The sequence below is a fragment of the Staurois parvus genome, unplaced genomic scaffold (genome assembly GCF_062004578.1).
Source record: "Staurois parvus isolate SC_StPar_1 unplaced genomic scaffold, SC_StPar_1.0 ptg000183l, whole genome shotgun sequence".
NCBI lineage: Eukaryota > Metazoa > Chordata > Amphibia > Anura > Ranidae > Staurois > Staurois parvus.
Window position 1 is genome coordinate 3,245,833 of NW_028317979.1, and position 20,238 is coordinate 3,266,070.

Below are 20,238 nucleotides of genomic sequence, written 5' to 3' on the forward strand. Positions count from 1 at the left end.
GGCCATTAATATTCCGGGCTGTGCTCTCTTTCAGAGAGACAGGGTAAATAGGAAAGGTGGTGGTATCTGTCTCTATGAGAGAAGTAATCTTAGAGAAAGTGTGAAAGAGGACCTAGTTGATGTAGAGTGTGATGAGGCTGAAGCGTTATGGGTGGAACTGCACATGGGGGAGCATACTACAAAGGTAATTGTTGGAGATTGTTATAGGCCACCCAGTGTTATTGAGGAGGTGGAAACTCAACTCCTTGCACAGATCGAAAGGGATGCAAGGTCTCAGGCAGTGATAATAATGGGGGATTTTAACTACCTGGAAATTGACTGGAGTAATGGTATGCAGGAACAGTTAAAGGGCAAAAATTTATAAACCTACTACAGGACAATTTTAAGATACAGTTCATAGAGGCCCCAACGAATGATGCTCTGCTGGACCTGGTAATCTCAAACCATGCAGAGTTTATTACTAATGTCCATATAAAAGAACATCTGGGTAGCAGTGACCATAACATGATTTAATTTACTGTTAGCTGTAAACAACAAGCATATACAAGAAAAATAAAAACCCTCAAAAGAGTTAATTTTCCAAGACTGAGAGCTGCTCTCCAAGACTTCAAAAAGACTGTATGTGAACACACTGCAAAATATAGTCCCATGGACAACAAGTTTAAAAGGCTACATATCAAACCTATGTGGCTTACGGCCAAAGTTAAAAAATCTATAAATAATAAGAAAAGAGCTTATATTAAATATAAAAATGAAGGAATGCTATCATCATTTAAACATTGCAAAAATATGTAAAAAAGAAATCAAGGCTGCAAAAATTGAAAATGAACAACAGATTGCAAAAGATAGCAGGAAAAAAAAAATTCATCAAATCTAATAATAGTAAAATGGTCTGGTCCAAACATGTGTGCCCTTTACAAAATAATTTAGAGTGGGTGACTGGGAACAAAGAGATGGCTAACTAATTAAATACCTTCTTCAGTTCAGTGTATACAAAGAAGCATTGGGGAGCTATTGTGCATAATGGGCATGGTATTGACACAGTCCCAGATGATCCACATTGTCTCACAACTGATATGACACAGAAATATTTAGACAGAATAAAGTTGAACAAAGCACCTGGATCGGATGGCATACACCCACGGTTCTTTAAAGAATTGAGCGCTGTTATTTCAAAGCCATTGTTTTTCATTTTTGGGTACTCTTTAATGACTGCCATAGTACCACTGGATGGGCATAAGGCCAATGTGGTGCCTATATTTAAAAAGGGATCAAAATCTTTACCAAGTAATTATAGACCTGTTAGTTTAACTTCCACAGTTGGGAAGATACTGGAGAGTTTCATGAAAGACCACATAGATGGGTTCTTGCTGGAAAAAATACTTTAAGCAACAGACAGCATGGATTCATAAAAGACAGAAGTTGTCAGACAAATTTGATTTATTTTATGAGTAGGTGAGCAAAACCTTGTACAGAGGGGTGGTGGTGGACGTGGTATACTTGGATTTTCAAAAATGTTTGACACAGTTCCCCACACACGGCTAATGTGTAAGGTAATGTCTACAGGCTTGGAAAAATCTGTATGTAAATGGATAGAAAACTAAAATATTGTATTCAGAGAGTAGTTGTTAATGATTCATACTCTGAATGGTCTAGGGTTATCAGTGGTGTACCCCAAGGTTCAGTGTTGGGACCCTTACTTTTTAATATATTTATAAATGATATAGGGTCTGGGAATAAAAATACTGTTTCAGTCTTTGCAGATGACACCAAGCTTTGCAGTGGAATAAAGTCCTTACAAGATGTCTCCAACTTACAAGTCAACCTCAATGCACTGTTTAATTGAGCAACTATGTGGCAAATGAGGTTTAATGTTGATAAATGTAAGGTGATGCACTTTTGGGCTAAGAATATGCATGCATCATACATACTAGAGGGGGTACAACTGGGGGAATCAATGGTGGAGAAGGATCTGGGAGTTCTGGTAGATCACAAGCTTAATAATGGCATGCAATGCCAAGCTGCAGTTTCTAAAGTGAGCAAAATCCTCTCTTGTATTAAAAGAGGTATAGACTCCAGAGAGAGATATCATTTTACACCTGTACAAATCATTAGTAATACCTCATCTGGAATATGCAGTTCAGTTTTGGGCACCAATTCCCAAAAAGAACATTGGGGAACTAGAGAAAGTACAGAGAAGGGCAACCAAACTGATAAGAGGCATGGAGGAGCTTAGCTATGAGAAAAGATTAGAAGAACTGAATTTATTCTCTCTTGAGAAGAGGAGATTAAGGGGGGATATTATCAACATGTATAAATGCATCAGTGGTTTATATAGTGAACTCGGTGTAGAGTTATTCACCCTTAGGTCATCACAGAAGACAAGGGGGCACTCTTACATTTGGAGGAAAAGATATTTAATCTCCAAATATGGAAAGGCTTCTTCACAGTAAGAGCTGTGAAAACGTGGAATAGACTCCCTCAAGAGTTGGTTCTGGCTAGCTCAGTAGATTGCTTTAAAAAAGGCATGGATTCTTTCCTAGATACACTTAATATAACTGGATACTAACATTTTTAGGTAAAGTTGATCCAGGGAATATCCGATTGCCTCTCAGGAGATCAAGAAGGATTTTTTCCCCTGCAGGAGAAAATTGGATCATGCTTTGCTGTTTTTTTGCCTTCCTCTGGATCAACTGTGGAATTATAACTTTTTTTTTTGGTTGAACTGGAGGGAATTTATTCTTTTTTCATCCAGACTAACTATGAAACTATGTAACAGACAGGCAGCAACACTTCAGCCATGTTGACATTTCTCAGAAGTGCTTTTCCTCTGCAGAGGATTTCCACTCATTTCCTCCTTTGCCTATGGGACAGGAAGTGAAGGTGAATCTCCACCAATGGAAGACAGATGGCAAAAAACTAACCCTCCCTTACTCTATTCAAAATGAAAAAAAAGTGTTGCTTATTGTTTGTCTTTAAGGAAACAAGGGCCTAATATCTGCAGCCAGTCGCCAAGAGGATGTGGGAGGTGTGTGGAGGGAAGCCTGCTATATACAGAGGAGGTCCAAGATATCCAGCAGCTCAAGGGAAATAAGTACAGTGTACCTAAGCACCTCTTATTAATAATTTCCCCCCAAAATGTTGAAAACAAAAAAAGACACCCACATCATGAAAATATCCATTTAAAAAGTTAGCAATATCCCATGATGTGAATCCATCATCAATCATGTCATCCAATGATGCAGATCTATTGTCAGCCTTCTTCCAAAATGACCTTGCAGTCTGATTACATTGCCCCTGCCACTAGGAAAGCCTGCTGCCAGATGATGTACTTAATTATTTTAAGAAATTTCTACTACCAAGATATACAGGGGCATTTACAAAGACTGCAGCAGCCAGAATCTGGAGTAGCTGTGCATGGCATCCAATTAGCTTTTAGCTTTCATTTTCGAGACTTAACTAAACAAGCTGAAACTAGAATCTGGCTATTATGCACACCAGATTTCGTAAACCGCCGCAATAGGTTTACAGTGTGTTCAGATTTATCATGTATTAAACTTGTTTTTTTCCCTCAGTGCTAGCCCCTGTTCTGTTCCCTTGAAGAGACCTAAGAAGTTACTTCTGTGCACTTGTTCCTGACCAGGACAAGTACAAAGCCCCGAAGCCATAAAGTAGCTAGCCACTTCCCTGCTCCCACTTCCTTCCTCCTCCAGGCTGAAGACTGCCATGAATGGACAGAGGCTGAAGACTGCCATTGTTCTCTGTGACTTGGTATAGATTGATTGCTCTCCCAAACAAGCAAATCTGAGAAGCTGAGCTGAGATACCTGGAGCTGACACCTGTGAAGTTTTTTTTAAAATGTACAGTAAGTGCTTTAGCACATACAGGGCTGCTGTTAGAAACCACGGGGCCCCATACAGCCAACCTGACAGGGCCCCTTTTCCCAACAACAAAAAAAATACAGTTTACTATGCTTCAGCTATGAATGAACACAGTATGTGATTGGTACTGATCACTAATTGTGCTCATTCAGGAAAGGAAGGGACTGGCAACTAGACACTTCCTCCATTCTCCACCCTGAAGGATCCTATTGCAGCTTGTAGTGTATTGCAGTGTGCTTGCAGCTGCTGGTGGAAGGAGAGGAAGGAAGCCAGCAGCATTGTAAGGGTGAGGGGCCTAGGCAGCAGGGGAAAAGTATTGTGCACAAGGAGGGTGATGCGTGTGGTGGGGGGGTTGGGCAATTTGTGGAACCAATCCCCTGTATGGGTCTCTCTACTGCAGCTGAAAGCCAGCGGGAGAGGAGAACAAACCAGCTACAAGCTAGCTGTAATTGCCCCCATGCTATGCCGATCACCCTCCCTGCCCACATAATATTCACTCTGCTGTCTGGGCCCCCCTGCTGGCCTGGGCCCCGTACAGGAGGACTGGTGGTACTCCCTTATCCACGGCACTGAGCACATATATTAAAGTGGTTGTAAACCTCAGACATGAAAGATGACTGCAGATAAACAGCTAAAACATATGTAGGAAGATTTGTTTCATTTCTGAGTATCACCTGAGGCCAGTCATTTCACTGAGTACATGTAAGGGTTTAGAACCACTTTAACTAAACAATGTACTGGGGAATGTACAGAAAAATAAATTAGTTTAAAAAACATGTAGAGCAGGGGTGGGCAACTGTGTCCCTCCAGCTGTCGGTGAACTACAAGTCCCATCATGCCTCCGCCATCTTGCTATGGGGGCACCTGTTGCTCTGTGTGTCCATTCACACACGGAGAGGCTGCTCAACCCCTCCCCCTCTCTCTTCTCATTGGCTCACTGGCTGTGATTGACAATAGATCCCAATCTTAGCCAATGAGGAGAGGGAGTTCAGGGATAGCCGAGACTCCATTGTACATCGCTGGATCGAGAGGGGGCTTAGGTGAGTATTAAGGAGGCTGCTGCATAGAATGCATGAAGGTAAAAAACCTTGAGTCTTTACAACCACTTTAATACTACTTTGAAGTGCTATACATCTAGCAGCATGGTGAATACAAAGAATGTTTTTTTCACTGAGGCTTTTCACCTGTCTTAAAATTTGGCTGCTACCCATATTTCTGGTTAAAACCAGAAGAACACATTTCATTTGTGCCTTCCTAAAGAAAAATCGATGCTCCTTGTATTCCGTGCTCCAGGGTGTCTTTCAATGACTGCTAGTCATAGAGGTGCCCCGTATATAATCAACAGATCATAACCCAAACACATACCACATACTAAAATGCCAATATGGTGATATTGACCAAAATGCCATTTTAGCTTGTCTTATAATCTCTTGCTTTTGCCACCTAATAAACCAAGGCTCTTTGGTAAAACATAGTATTCATAAACACTTTTTGTATTTAAGTCGTAATTACAAATCATACTATTTGTAGGTTTTTTTACCGTGTCAGAAAAAAAGTTTAGTTGGAGCTTCATATTTCCACATTGATTCTGAGCATTTGGAACTTTTTTTTTACCTGGTAACCAGAATCATTGCAGGTCATGTAGCATTTTCCACAGTTAATACACATTTCCTCATCAATAAGTGCAACGACTTGTTCACTTATGTTTAATTCACCATATGATCCAATGTACTGCAGCGCTCTGCCAATTACATCCTACAAAAACAAAATACAATACATATTAACTTGTTTTACTTTGTTTTATATTAACATATGCTTTATTTAAATGTTCTGTGTATGTTTGGATTTGCTAAAGACTAGTCATGTACACAGTTGTAAATTATTACCTTTCTTCCCACTTTTCAGGTTTCTTCACTTTGCCTTATCTTTGGACTGGTTGCTAGAGAGTACAAGGTAGACTACTAGATAACACACTAACTTTCCCGGTCACTATGGATGAGCAGAGTAATTTCAAGAAAATTACAAATTCAGTATATTTTTGCGGACTATCATGTATATTTATTAAGCTGCTTTGCTAACATTTGCTTGAAAAAGAGAAAATGTGATATTCTTTCTATTTCTTTATTAAAAAGCATGTATGTGTTTTTTGTGTTTTTGATCACTATTTGTGTACTGTTGTTGACAATTTTTTACATTCTACTTTTTCTTTAGTGTTTTTTTCCTTTTGTGCAAGACAAAAAAACCCACTTATTAATGAGGATTAGAGATGAGCGAATCGAAGTAGGCGAAGTGGAATTCGAGTCGAATATTGGAAAAATAGCCTACTTCGGACGTGCGAATCGAAATTTTTCCTAAAATGGCGGCGGACATGTGCGGCGACGGAGCGGGGATGTCTGGGAAGGCGCGCAGACAAGGCGCGCTGACCCATAATGCATTCCTTAATGACATGTGATCGCATTAGCCAATCAGCAGCCAGCCAGCCAGCACTGTGTAATGGTCGAGCTATAAATGGCGGCCATTTTAGAATTCTTCATTTGCCTCCAGTCATTCAAGAGAGGCTGACCGCTCTGTATTAGGGACAGAGTTAGGGCCACAGAAACGTTACTTGGGGACAGAGAAACGTTACTTAGGGACAGAGAAACGTTACTTAGGGACAGAGAAACATTACTCAGGGACACAGAATTGTTAGTGAGGGCCACAGAATCGTTACTTAGGGCCACAGAAACGCTAGTTAAGGCCACAGAATTGTTACTCAGGGACAGACAGAATTGTTACTGAGGGCCACAGAATTGTTACTTAGGGCCACAGAAACGTTACTCAGGGCCACAGAATTGTTACTGAGGGCCACAGAACTGTTACTTAGGGCCACAGAAACGTTAGTTAGGGCCACAGAATTGTTACTCAGGGACAGACACAGAATTGTTACTGAGGATCACAGAATTGTTACTTAGGGCCACAGAAACGTTACTCAGGGACACAGAATTGTTACTGAGGGCCACAGAACTGTTACTTAGGGCCACAGAAACGTTAGTTAGGGCCACAGAATTGTTACTCAGGGACAGACACAGAATTGTTACTGAGGGACACAGAATTGTTACTGAGGGCCACAGAACTGTTACTTAGGGCCACAGAATTGTTACAGAGGGACACAGAATTGTTACTGAGGGCCACAGAACCGTTACTTAGGGCCACAGAATTGTTACTCAGGGACAGACACAGAATTGTTACTCAGGGACACAGAATTGTTACTTAGGGCCACAGAAACGTTACTCAGGGACACAGAATTGTTACTGAGGGCCACAGAACCGTTACTTAGGGCCACAGAATTGTTACTCAGGGACAGACACAGAATTGTTACTGAGGGCCACAGAATTGTTACTTAGGGCCACAGAAACGTTACTCAGGGACAGACACAGAATTGTTACTGAGGGACACAGAATTGTTACTGAGGGCCACAGAACCGTTACTTAGGGCCACAGAATTGTTACTCAGGGACAGACACAGAATTGTTACTGAGGGACACAGAATTGTTACTGAGGGCCACAGAACCGTTACTTAGGGCCACAGAATTGTTACTCAGGGACAGACACAGAATTGTTACTGAGGGCCACAGAATTGTTACTTAGGGCCACAGAAACGTTACTCAGGGACAGACACAGAATTGTTACTGAGGGACACAGAATTGTTACTTAGGGCCACAGAAACGTTACTCAGGGACACAGAATTGTTACTGAGGGCCACAGAACCGTTACTTAGGGCCACAGAATTGTTACTCAGGGACAGACACAGAATTGTTACTGAGGGCCACAGAATTGTTACTTAGGGCCACAGAAACGTTACTCAGGGACAGACACAGAATTGTTACTGAGGGACACAGAATTGTTACTGAGGGCCACAGAACCGTTACTTAGGGCCACAGAATTGTTACTCAGGGACAGACACAGAATTGTTACTGAGGGACACAGAATTGTTACTGAGGGCCACAGAACCGTTACTTAGGGCCACAGAATTGTTACTCAGGGACAGACACAGAATTGTTACTGAGGGACACAGAATTGTTACTGAGGGCCACAGAACCGTTACTTAGGGCCACAGAAATGTTACTCAGGGACACAGAATTGTTACTGAGGGCCACAGAACCGTTACTTAGGGCCACAGAATTGTTACTCAGGGACACAGAATTGTTACTGAGGGCCACAGAACCGTTACTTAGGGCCACAGAATTGTTACTCAGGGACAGACACAGAATTGTTACTCAGGGACACAGAATTGTTACTGAGGGCCACAGAACCGTTACTTAGGGCCACAGAAACGTTACTCAGGGACACAGAATTGTTACTGAGGGCCACAGAACCGTTACTTAGGGCCACAGAAACGTTACTCAGGGACACAGAATTGTTACTGAGGGCCACAGAACCGTTACTTAGGGCCACAGAATTGTTACTCTGGGACAGACACAGAATTCTTACTCAGGGACAGACACAGAATTTTTACTCAGGGACACAGAATTGTTACTGAGGGACAGACACAGAATTGTTACTCAGGGACAAACAGAATTGTTACTGAGGGCCACAGAACTGTTACTTAGGGCCACAGAAACGTTACTCAGGGACACAGAATTGTTACTCAGGGACAGACACAGAATTGTTACTCAGGGACAGACACAGAATTGTTACTGAGGGACACATAATTGTTACTGAGGGACACAGAATTGTTACTGAGGGACACAGAATTGTTACTGAGGGCCACAGAACTGTTACTTAGGGCCACAGAAACGTTACTCCGGGACACAGAATTGTTACTCAGGGACACAGAATCGTTTAATTAAAGAGTATGTCAGACAACATGCAGAGGAGTGGCAGAGGAGGCAATGTTTTAGGAGCGAGCAGACGTGGCAGCAGAGGAAGGGGTCAAGGCAGCACTATTCGCAGCTAGAGGCTAGTGCTCCCGGTGTCATCCAGTACAGTGAGGAAGAGCTAACAGAGGGCGGTCAAGAACGGGGGGAGACATCCGCCTCTTCAGCAGCCAGGCGAAGAAGTAGTGGCGAGGAGAGTGGCTCGGTAGCCGGTCTAGAGACAGGTCTGTCTCCTGACCCACACGCAGCCGAGGGGGCTAGTAGTGAGGCGGAGACCCTAATTGATGATGATGAGGCTGATCGCACTTGGCAGCCTCGTTGTCATCAGGCTATTGCTTCCGCATCATCAGGAGAAGAGGGTGGCAGCTTGGCAGCGAGCAAAACAGTCGGTGGGTTGTCTCCATCGCCACACTCTGCCATGTGACACTTTCAGGTCTCCTCACACACTGCTGGTGTGTTCCATTTTTTGTCATAGGGTGCTGGCAGATTACGGACCTCCCATAGCTGCTGCCAGGCCCCTAATCTGCCATGGGCCCCTATACCGCCTCCTCATGCTGCTGCCAAGTCCAGAGTCTCTCATGGGTCCCTGTACGGCCTCCCATTGCTGCTGTCTCCATCGCCACACTCTGCCATGTGCCACTTTCAGGTCTCCTCACACACTGCTGGTGTGTTGAATTTTTTGACATAGGGTGCTGGCAGATTACGGGCCTCCCATAGCTGCTGCCAGGCCCCTAATCTGCCATGGGCCCCTATACCGCCTCCTCATGCTGCTGCCAAGTCCAGAGTCTCTCATGGGTCCCTGTATGGCCTCCCATTGCTGCTGTCTCCATCGCCACACTCTGCCATGTGCCACTTTCAGGTCTCCTCACACTGCTGGTGTGTTCCATTTTTTGTCATAGGGTGCTGGCAGATTACGGGCCTCCCATAGTTGCTGCCAGGCCCCTAATCTGCCATGGGCCCCTATACTGCCTCCTCATGCTGCTGCCAAGTCCAGAGTCTCTCATGGGTCCCTGTACGGCCTCCCATTGCTGCTGTCTCCATCGCCACACTCTGCCATGTGCCACTTTCAGGTCTCCTCACACTGCTGGTGTGTTCCATTTTTTGTCATAGGGTGCTGGCAGATTACGGGCCTCCCATAGCTGCTGCCAGGCCCCTAATCTGCCATGGGCCCCTATACCGCCTCCTCATGCTGCTGCCAAGTCCAGAGTCTCTCATGGGTCCCTGTACGGCCTCCCATTGCTGCTGTCTCCATCGCCACACTCTGCCATGTGCCACTTTCAGGTCTCCTCACACTGCTGGTGTGTTCCATTTTTTGTCATAGGGTGCTGGCAGATTACGGGCCTCCCATAGCTGCTGCCAGGCCTCTAATCTGCCATGGTCCCCTATACCGCCTCCTCATGCTGCTGCCAGGTCCACAGTGTCTCATGCCATGTGCCACTTTCAGGTCTCCTCACACTGCTGGTGTGTTCAATTGTTTGACATAGGGTGCTGGCAGATTACGGGCCTCCCATAGCTGCTGCCAGGCCACTAATCTGCCATGGGCCCCTATACCGCCTCCTCATGCTGCTGCCAAGTCCAGAGTCTCTCATGGGTCCCTGTACGGCCTCCCATTGCTGCTGTCTCCATCGCCACACTCTGCCATGTGCCACTTTCAGGTCTCCTCACACACTGCTGGTGTGTTGAATTTTTTGACATAGGGTGCTGGCAGATTACGGGCCTCCCATAGCTGCTGCCAGGCCCCTAATCTGCCATGGGCCCCTATATACCGCCTCCTCATGCTGCTGCCAGGTCCAGAGTCTCTCATGGGTCCCTGTACGGCCTCCCATTGCTGCTGTCTCCATCGCCACACTCTGCCATGTGCCACTTTCAGGTCTCCTCACACACTGCTGGTGTGTTGAATTTTTTGACATAGGGTGCTGGCAGATTACGGGCCTCCCATAGCTGCTGCCAGGCCCCTAATCTGCCATTGGCCCCTATATACCGCCTCCTCATGCTGCTGCCAGGTCCAGAGTCTCTCATGGGTCCCTGTACGGCCTCCCATTGCTGCTGTCTCCATCGCCACACTCTGCCATGTGCCACTTTCAGGTCTCTTCACACTGCTGGTGTGTTGAATTTTTTGACATAGGGTGCTGGCAGATTACGGGCCTCCCATAGCTGCTGCCAGGCCCCTAATCTGCCATGGGCCCCTGTACCGCCTCCTCATGCTGCTGCCAGGTCCACAGTGTTTCATGCCATGTGCCACTTTCAGGTCTCCTCACACTGCTGGTGTGTTGAATTTTTTGACATAGGGTGCTGGCAGATTACGGGCCTCCTATAGCTGCTGCCAGGCCCCTAATCTGCCATGGGCCCCTATACCGCCTCCTCATGCTGCTGCCAGGTCCAGAGTCTCTCATGGGTCCCTGTACGGCCTCCCATTGCTGCTGTCTCCATCGCCACACTCTGCCATGTGCCACTTTCAGGTCTCCTCACACACTGCTGGTGTGTTGAATTTTTTGACATAGGGTGCTGGCAGATTACGGGCCTCCCATAGCTGCTGCCAGGCCCCTAATCTGCCATGGGCCCCTATATACCGCCTCCTCATGCTGCTGCCAGGTCCAGAGTCTCTCATGGGTCCCTGTACGGCCTCCCATTGCTGCTGTCTCCATCGCCACACTCTGCCATGTGCCACTTTCAGGTCTCCTCACACACTGCTGGTGTGTTGAATTTTTGGACATAGGGTGCTGGCAGATTACGGGCCTCCCATAGCTGCTGCCAGGCCCCTAATCTGCCATGGGCCCCTATACCGCCTCCTCATGCTGCTGCCAAGTCCAGAGTCTGTCATGGGTCCCTGTACGGCCTCCCATTGCTGCTGTCTCCATCGCCACACTCTGCCATGTGCCACTTTCAGGTCTCCTCACACACTGCTGGTGTGTTGAATTTTTGGACATAGGGTGCTGGCAGATTACGGGCCTCCCATAGCTGCTGCCAGGCCCCTAATCTGCCATGGGCCCCTATATACCGCCTCCTCATGCTGCTGCCAGGTCCAGAGTCTCTCATGGGTCCCTGTACGGCCTCCCATTGCTGCTGTCTCCATCGCCACACTCTGCCATGTGCCACTTTCAGGTCTCCTCACACACTGCTGGTGTGTTGAATTTTTGGACATAGGGTGCTGGCAGCTTACGGGCCTCCCATAGCTGCTGCCAGGCCCCTAATCTGCCATGGGCCCTTATACCGCCTCCTCATGCTGCTGCCAAGTCCAGAGTCTGTCATGGGTCCCTGTACGGCCTCCCATTGCTGCTGTCTCCATCGCCACACTCTGCCATGTGCCACTTTCAGGTCTCCTCACACACTGCTGGTGTGTTGAATTTTTTGACATAGGGTGCTGGCAGATTACGGGCCTCCCATAGCTGCTGCCAGGCCCCTAATCTGCCATGGGCCCCTATATACCGCCTCCTCATGCTGCTGCCAGGTCCAGAGTCTCTCATGGGTCCCTGTACGGCCTCCCATTGCTGCTGTCTCCATCGCCACACTCTGCCATGTGCCACTTTCAGGTCTCCTCACACACTGCTGGTGTGTTGAATTTTTGGACATAGGGTGCTGGCAGATTACGGGCCTCCCATAGCTGCTGCCAGGCCCCTAATCTGCCATGGGCCCCTATATACCGCCTCCTCATGCTGCTGCCAGGTCCAGAGTCTCTCATGGGTCCCTGTACGGCCTCCCATTGCTGCTGTCTCCATCGCCACACTCTGCCATGTGCCACTTTCAGGTCTCCTCACACACTGCTGGTGTGTTGAATTTTTGGACATAGGGTGCTGGCAGATTACGGGCCTCCCATAGCTGCTGCCAGGCCCCTAATCTGCCATGGGCCCCTATATACCGCCTCCTCATGCTGCTGCCAGGTCCAGAGTCTCTCATGGGTCCCTGTACGGCCTCCCATTGCTGCTGTCTCCATCGCCACACTTTGCCATGTGCCACTTTCAGGTCTCCTCACACACTGCTGGTGTGTTGAATTTTATGACATAGGGTGCTGGCAGATTACGGGCCTCCCATAGCTGCTGCCAGGCCCCTAATCTGCCATGGGCCCCTATACCGCCTCCTCATGCTGCTGCCAAGTCCAGAGTCTTTCATGGGTCCCTGTACGGCCTCCCATTGCTGCTGTCTCCATCGCCACACTCTGCCATGTGCCACTTTCAGGTCTCTTCACACTGCTGGTGTGTTGAATTTTTTGACATAGGGTGCTGGCAGATTACGGGCCTCCCATAGCTGCTGCCAGGCCCCTAATCTGCCATGGGCCCCTGTACCGCCTCCTCATGCTGCTGCCAGGTCCACAGTGTCTCATGCCATGTGCCACTTTCAGGTCTCCTCACACTGCTGGTGTGTTGAATTTTTTGACATAGGGTGCTGGCAGATTACGGGCCTCCTATAGCTGCTGCCAGGCCCCTAATCTGCCATGGGCCCCTATACCGCCTCCTCATGCTGCTGCCAGGTCCAGAGTTTCTCATGGGTCCCTGTACGGCCTCCCATTGCTGCTGTCTCCATCGCCACACTCTGCCATGTGCCACTTTCAGGTCTCCTCACACACTGCTGGTGTGTTGAATTTTTTGACATAGGGTGCTGGCAGATTACGGGCCTCCCATTGCTGCTGCCAGGCCCGTAATCTGCCATGGGCCCCCGTACCGACTCCTCATGCTGTGACGTTGCAACAAGGTGGAATTCAACCCTACATATGTTAGACCGCCTTTACGAACAGCAAAAGGCCATCACAGATTTCCTGATGTTAAAAGCGGATAAAGGTACTCCCTGTGTAACTTAGATGTCAGCCATTGGCAGCTCATGCGCGACACCTGCGCTTGCTCAGGCCCTTTGAGGAGGCCACGCTATTCGTGAGTCGGCAGGACTATGGGATGAACGACGTCATTCCTCTGTTGCACGTCCTGGAACAAATGCTGTTAATAATGGCTGGTCAGGGTGCGGTAGACGTGGCGCACAGATCTCAACGCCACATGACCCCTGTGGGGGCAGGACAGGAAGAAGAGGAGGAGGTAGAGGAGGACATTGGTGCTCAGGAATTATTGAGTGAAATGGGTGGTTTTTCCACTCAGCGGACAGGAGTGGAGGAGCAGGAGCATCTGGTAGAGGAGGAGGAAGAGGAGACAGAGGACCCAGACGCACCGTGGCAGTATGCTGTGGAGATGGAGGCAGGGAGTTCCTCGCATTCCTTGGCACAAATGGCCCATAGCATGCTCACTTGCTTGCGTACCGACAGCCGAATAATAACCATCAGACAGAGGGATGACTTTTGGCTGTCCACCTTGTTGGACCCTCGCTACCGTTCCAAAATGGTGGCCTTTTTCACACCTGCTGAGAGGGAGGCCAAAATAACGTACTATAAAAACCACCTATGTAGTCAGCTGGTCTCTGCCTGTCTGCGCCAACGTCCATCCTCAGACACTGTGGGCCCTGTGCGCTCGCGTTACGCTGCCATGGCAGCAGGGGAGGGGTGGGGTGGTAGGAGCAGTGGCAGCTCCACCAGCAGCAGCTGCCTCAGTCTGCAGTCGATGATGAGTAGCTTTCTTCACCAGCGCAGTGAGGAAACTAACAACCAGCCGCAGCAGCAGCAGCAGCAGCAGCAGCATCAGGTGGACCTGGAGCAGGACCTCAAACAACAGGCTTAGGCCTACTTGGACAGCACCCTGCCAACCGAGGTAGACAATCCCCTTGACTACTGGGCAACGAAACTTGACCTTTGGCCCCAACTAGATGAATTTGCCCTTGAAAGGCTGTCATGCCCGGCCAGTAGCGTGGCATCGGAGCGCGTGTTTAGTGCGGCAGGAGGTATTGCAACTCCGCGGAGGACACGACTGTCCACCCAAAGTGTGGAGAGACTCACGTTTGTGAAAATGAATCAGGCGTGGATTAGTCTGGATTTCAAACCACCAGTTCCTGACACAACTGACTAAATCCGCCATGAATCATGCCCCAAACATGTGCCACTTTCAGGTCTCCTCACACTGGTGTGTTCCATTTTTTGTCATAGGGTGCTGGCAGATTACGGGCCTCCCATAGCTGCTGCCAGGCCCCTAATCTGCCATGGGCCCCTATACCGCCTCCTCATGCTGCTGCCAAGTCCAGAGTCTCTCATGGGTCCCTGTACGGCCTCCCATTGCTGCTGTCTCCATCGCCACACTCTGCCATGTGCCACTTTCAGGTCTCCTCACACTGCTGGTGTGTTGAATTTTTTGACATAGGGTGCTGGCAGATTACGGGCCTCCCATAGCTGCTGCCAGGCCCCTAATCTGCCATGGGCCCCTATACCGCCTCCTCATGCTGCTGCCAAGTCCAGAGTCTCTCATGGGTCCCTGTACGGCCTCCCATTGCTGCTGTCTCCATCGCCACACTCTGCCATGTGCCACTTTCAGGTCTCCTCACACACTGCTGGTGTGTTCAATTTTTTGTCATAGGGTGCTGGCAGATTACGGGCCTCCTATAGCTGCTGCCAGGCCCCTAATCTGCCATGGGCCCCTATACCGTCTCCTCATGCTGCTGCCAGGTCCAGAGTCTCTCATGGGTCCCTGTACGGCCTCCCATTGCTGCTGTCTCCATCGCCACACTCTGCCATGTGCCACTTTCAGGTCTCCTCACACACTGCTGGTGTGTTCCATTTTTTGTCATAGGGTGCTGGCAGATTACGGGCCTCCCATTGCTGCTGCCAGGCCTGTAATCTGCCATGGGCCCCCGTACCGCCTGGTCACGCTGCTGCTGGGTCCACAGTGTGACATGGGTCCCTGTACGGCCTCCCATTGCTCCCACTCTGCCATGTGCCACTTTCAGGTCTCCTCACACTCCTGCTGGTTTCCATTTTGTCATAGGTTGCTGGCAGATTACAGGCCTCCCATAGGTGCTGCCAGGCCCCAAATCTGCCATGGGCCCCCGTACCGCCTCGTCACGCTGCTGCTGGGTCCACAGTGTGACATGGGTCCCTGTACCGCCTCCCATTGCTCCCACTCTGCCATGTGCCAGTTTGAGGTCTCCTCACACTCCTGCTGGTTTCCATCTTGTCATAGGTTGCTGTATGGCCTCCCATTGCTGCTGCCTCCACCGCCACACTGTGGCTCCAAACACTGGTTTTGGCCCCGTGACTGGCCAAATGAGTGAAGTGTGCGGTGATTCTAAGATCGACGGCACTCATCTGCATGTCATACTGACTGACAGTATTATTTCTCTTCCCCAGCAGACTCCAAGGGCATTTAAATTAAAGGTACAGTGTTTTGCACTAATATTAAGTCTCTCTGAAGCCTAGAAACACCCTTTTTTAAGTTAAATTCACAGCAAATATATTCGACTCGAATCGAATATTGTCCACGAATTCGCCGAATCAGTCGAATCGAATTTTTGAATACTTCGCTCATCTCTAATGAGGATAATGCGGGGCTAACCCATAAAAGCATATACAACAGGCTGATTTAAATGTAGCTGCTTTGGTATTTTTATGTCAATGTAACCTCCCCACCTATCCATCAATGTTTATAGACAGAAATAACCACCAGGTGTTATATTTAATTTTTTTAGATCACCATTGTCACTACATTTATGATTGATGTATGTGAATGATCTGAACCATACAGTGGATAGTGAAGATCTCTATTTGGACCATTTAGAAATTTAGTTAGATTTCTGGTAACCAATGGATGTTACATTTCATTTTTTATTTGGACGTTCACTAAAGGATACATCTATATATGATAGATCCATCACTAGGGTGGGTAATTTAGAAACAATGCTCCTCCATGGATAAGGGCTAGTGAGATGTTTGTGAAATTATTGGGATATTTAGGAGACGGGATACAAAATGATGGATAATTATATGGAAAGTAAAAAATCAAATCACATGAGATACCGGGCAGCACAGTGGCTAAATGGTTAGCATTTCTGCCTGGCAGTGCTAGGGTCGCTGGTTCAATTCCCAACCATGGCACCACCTTCCTGGAGTTTGCATTTTCTCCTTGTGCTTGCGTGGGTTTCCTCCCACATTCCAAACACACACTGGTAGGTTACTTGGTTCCTGTCCAAATTGGCCCTAGTATGTGTATGTATGAATGTGAGTTAGGGACCTTAGATTGTACACCCCTTGAGGGTTAGGGACTGCTGTGAATGTACAGTATATATGTAAAGCGCTGCGTAAAATTGACGGCGCTATATAAGTACCTGTAATAAATAAATAAATAATACATACTAATGTGGGACCGGCATGTACATAGGAGAGCTTTTAAAAAATCCCTATAAGTTATAGATAGCCTATGGTTGGTAGTTATCCAGATATGGTATACACTTTCAGAGTCTTCATTACCTGTAGACATATTGGATTGATGATGTAATGAATTTTTGAAGTTTGACCCAAATAGTGCAGAACTTTGTTGTGTCTTCACTAGGAGGGTATCAGTATTTGATGAGAGTTGAGGCTTATACTATAGTGATAGCTATTTGTAACACACATTAAAGAAAATGGTGGAAATACTTTTTCAAACTTTGTAGATTGTACATATGACAAAGGGGCTTCTTTCTGGATCCCCCATTTTTTTTCCCTGGTCAAACAATAGGAAGCACACAGGCATGTATGTAATATTTATTGTAATCTGGGTGATACAAACTAATCTATGATAACTTTATGTAAGCATGAGCTGTGGTCAAATAGTAAGAATGCAATATGGTATATAATACTATTAATAAAAAGAGTTTGTATTTATTATAGATACTTCATACATCCTGTATTCTTTTAAAGATGTGGGACTATGATTTCCTGAAACACATTGAGAATGAATCATCTTCCCATCTAGGAATCACATAGTGACATTTTACTACACTTTACTAGCAATACTACTTATATTTATGGTACACAATTTTTGGAATGGATATAAGATATTTCCTGTGATGGATAGATAGGAAGGTATGTTGAGAAAGAAATATTAAAGCAGCTACAAATAAATCAGCCTATTATATATGAAACTTTAACAGATGGTAGATATCGGATAGATGTGCACCTGGACAGTACAGTTTCTTTCCTATTCATTTTTAATTATATTATGTATTTGGGAAGCTGGAACACCATGGTAAGAGTTATCTGTTACAGAATATATTTGATCATATTATATCTTAACGACTTCATGCCTGTGAAATTCATAAAAATAGAAATTTATCTCACATATGAAGCTATCCAAAGGCCATGAGATGGCAGTAAACAGATTACACTGTTTTCAGCCAGATCAGGCAATATTTTCATGTTTATGGGTCCAGCAGATTACCACCAGTCAAAGCTTCTTGAGGGGAATGTTGACCATGATTGTACTGTAGAATTATCATGCAGTTGATTCTTCAGCTGGTATCCTAGTTCTATAGATAATTTAAAATGAAAAAGAAAAATTGCAACATCTGTCATCTTCTACACCAAGTGGAACTCCAGACATTTAGCCTCTCATCTGCCTTTTCCATCCCTTGAGGTAACCCCCCTGTATTTTTTATTAATTTTTTAAGCCTATTTATACACACTTTCCTGCAGTCTTACAGCTTGTCCAGTAAAGTCATGGCAGCTTCCTCTTCTTACTCAAGTGTTAGCAGGGGCAGGCATTCTTCCTGGACTGAGTGTTGTTTACATAATGATGTGTGAGTACTGCTTAGTCCTGGAATTCTGTGATCCCAGCCTGCATGATAACATACCCCTACTGAGGCATGTAAGTGATCAGGATCAATCTGCCTGAAGAGGGGTGCTGGTGCTGGACTGAGAAGGAAGCCAGGGACAGAGCTGGAATAAGGAAAGGGTAAATAGAAGTTGAATTTCAAAGAAGGAGGAAGAGCTAAAAAAAAGTAACTGTAGTTCCACTTTAAAACCATTCATTGAAAGGTGAAACATATTAAGAATATGAAGTTCTTAAAATTCCACAAATAAAAAAAATTTACGTCATGATGAATAAAAGTGTTTTTGTGAAATGCACATTAACCACGGTTGAGCAAGTACAAACTAAACTTTACTGAGACATATAGACAAATCAAACAGTGTTTAAGTGAAATGTACTATTATTAATTTTCTGTGCAGTGTTCATCTGCCACGGTCAGTAACACTATAGCAGTTACAGCTCGCCGGATTCTGTCATTTGTGTTGTGATAAAGCTTCAAGCTTTTCTAAGCTGAGAACTGCTCACCCATAAAAGAGTCAGCTTCTAATGCAAGTGGTAGCTTACTGACTAATGATCCAATAAATGTCTTACCTTAGCTATATTTAATCAGTTGCAGTTTGTTTATTCTTCTATTTTTAGATGAAGATGAAAGGATTAATTCATGGAATCGCATTCATGTCTGTTTTGATCTTTTCATAAAAACAAGCTCACAATTAAATGGACTTTATAAAAAAATAAGAGAAATTGATCTCTATTTAACAAGAGTAAGACTAGTTGTTATTTTCTTTAATTGCACTCTTCACCAGCAAATCCCAGCAGTAGTTTTTTTTTCTTTTTTTTTAAGTAGGAGACAAAGGTAGTCACCCTTGTTAGCCCTTACCAGCATAATTGCAGAGTTCACTCTAAAATATTTTTTGCAGCAGAGAAAAGCTATCCCCTGGTTCAGACAGGGATGTCTGAGATAGAAGTCATTTATAAAATAAATTGTTCCACAAATAGCTTCTGTGTTGTCTTACATAGCCAAAACAGTGCCACAAGCTAAAAAGATACTGAAGCTATGGAGTTAAATGCAACCAAAGACGCCAATGCAGCTGCTATGGGTCCTGAGGGCAAAGTTGAGTTAGGGTTGCCTTTTATTTGCTAAATCCCCTCCCTCTAACTAGTCTGTTAGATTTTCATGGGACATTTTTACTTTCTTATTTTTACTTTCAATAGATTTTTTTAAGACAACCATGGATATATACATACATCTGTCAAAAAGGACTGATTATTTCAATACAGGGCACATCGTATTGCATATATAAATGGTTTTCTTCAATACATGATTTTCAAAGATAACATCACTATATAATCTAGACAACATCAAAGGATCAATAAGTATTGATTGTACATTGTATCTAAGTACATATGGCATAGAACTGTCAGCTCACTCACATGAGTGGACTCAGTGGTGGGGAACAAGCAGCTACATAGTAGTCATGAAAGGTAAACAAAAGAGATAGTATAAGAAAAATAAAAAGAGTGCAACAGAAGAAGGCGAAAGAAGGGTAGACCTTGGACCAAAATCAGAATACAGATTGTTGCCTGAGGGGAGGTTATCAGAACATTTACGTATTTAGCCTACGGTTCCCATGTTTTCTCAAATTGCTTCAACTTATTTATATTCTTTTTTGCTTTTTTTAACAATTAATACAAATAAGTATGTCCACTTCCACAATTTAAATCAGGATATCACCTAAGGAAGTAAGACTGATGTCAGTGTGGATCCTCCAACTGAATTATAATGGATAGTCAAGAAAAGGCAGTAAACATAGCTGAGAAGTGTAGGCCGACAGTCGGTCTTCCAAAGGGGAAA

General features: G+C 45.7%; 1 protein-coding gene across 1 annotated transcript in view; it reads right to left on the bottom strand.

Moving 5' to 3' along the window:
* DPYD (dihydropyrimidine dehydrogenase) overlaps nt 1-20,238 on the bottom strand; it is a 1,720,296-nt gene that overhangs the window by 3,181 nt on the left and 1,696,877 nt on the right. The window contains exon 22 of the mRNA XM_089677280.1: nt 5,496-5,636. Coding sequence (XP_089533406.1) covers nt 5,496-5,636 — 141 coding nt within the window. The remainder of the gene's footprint in view (nt 1-5,495; nt 5,637-20,238) is intronic.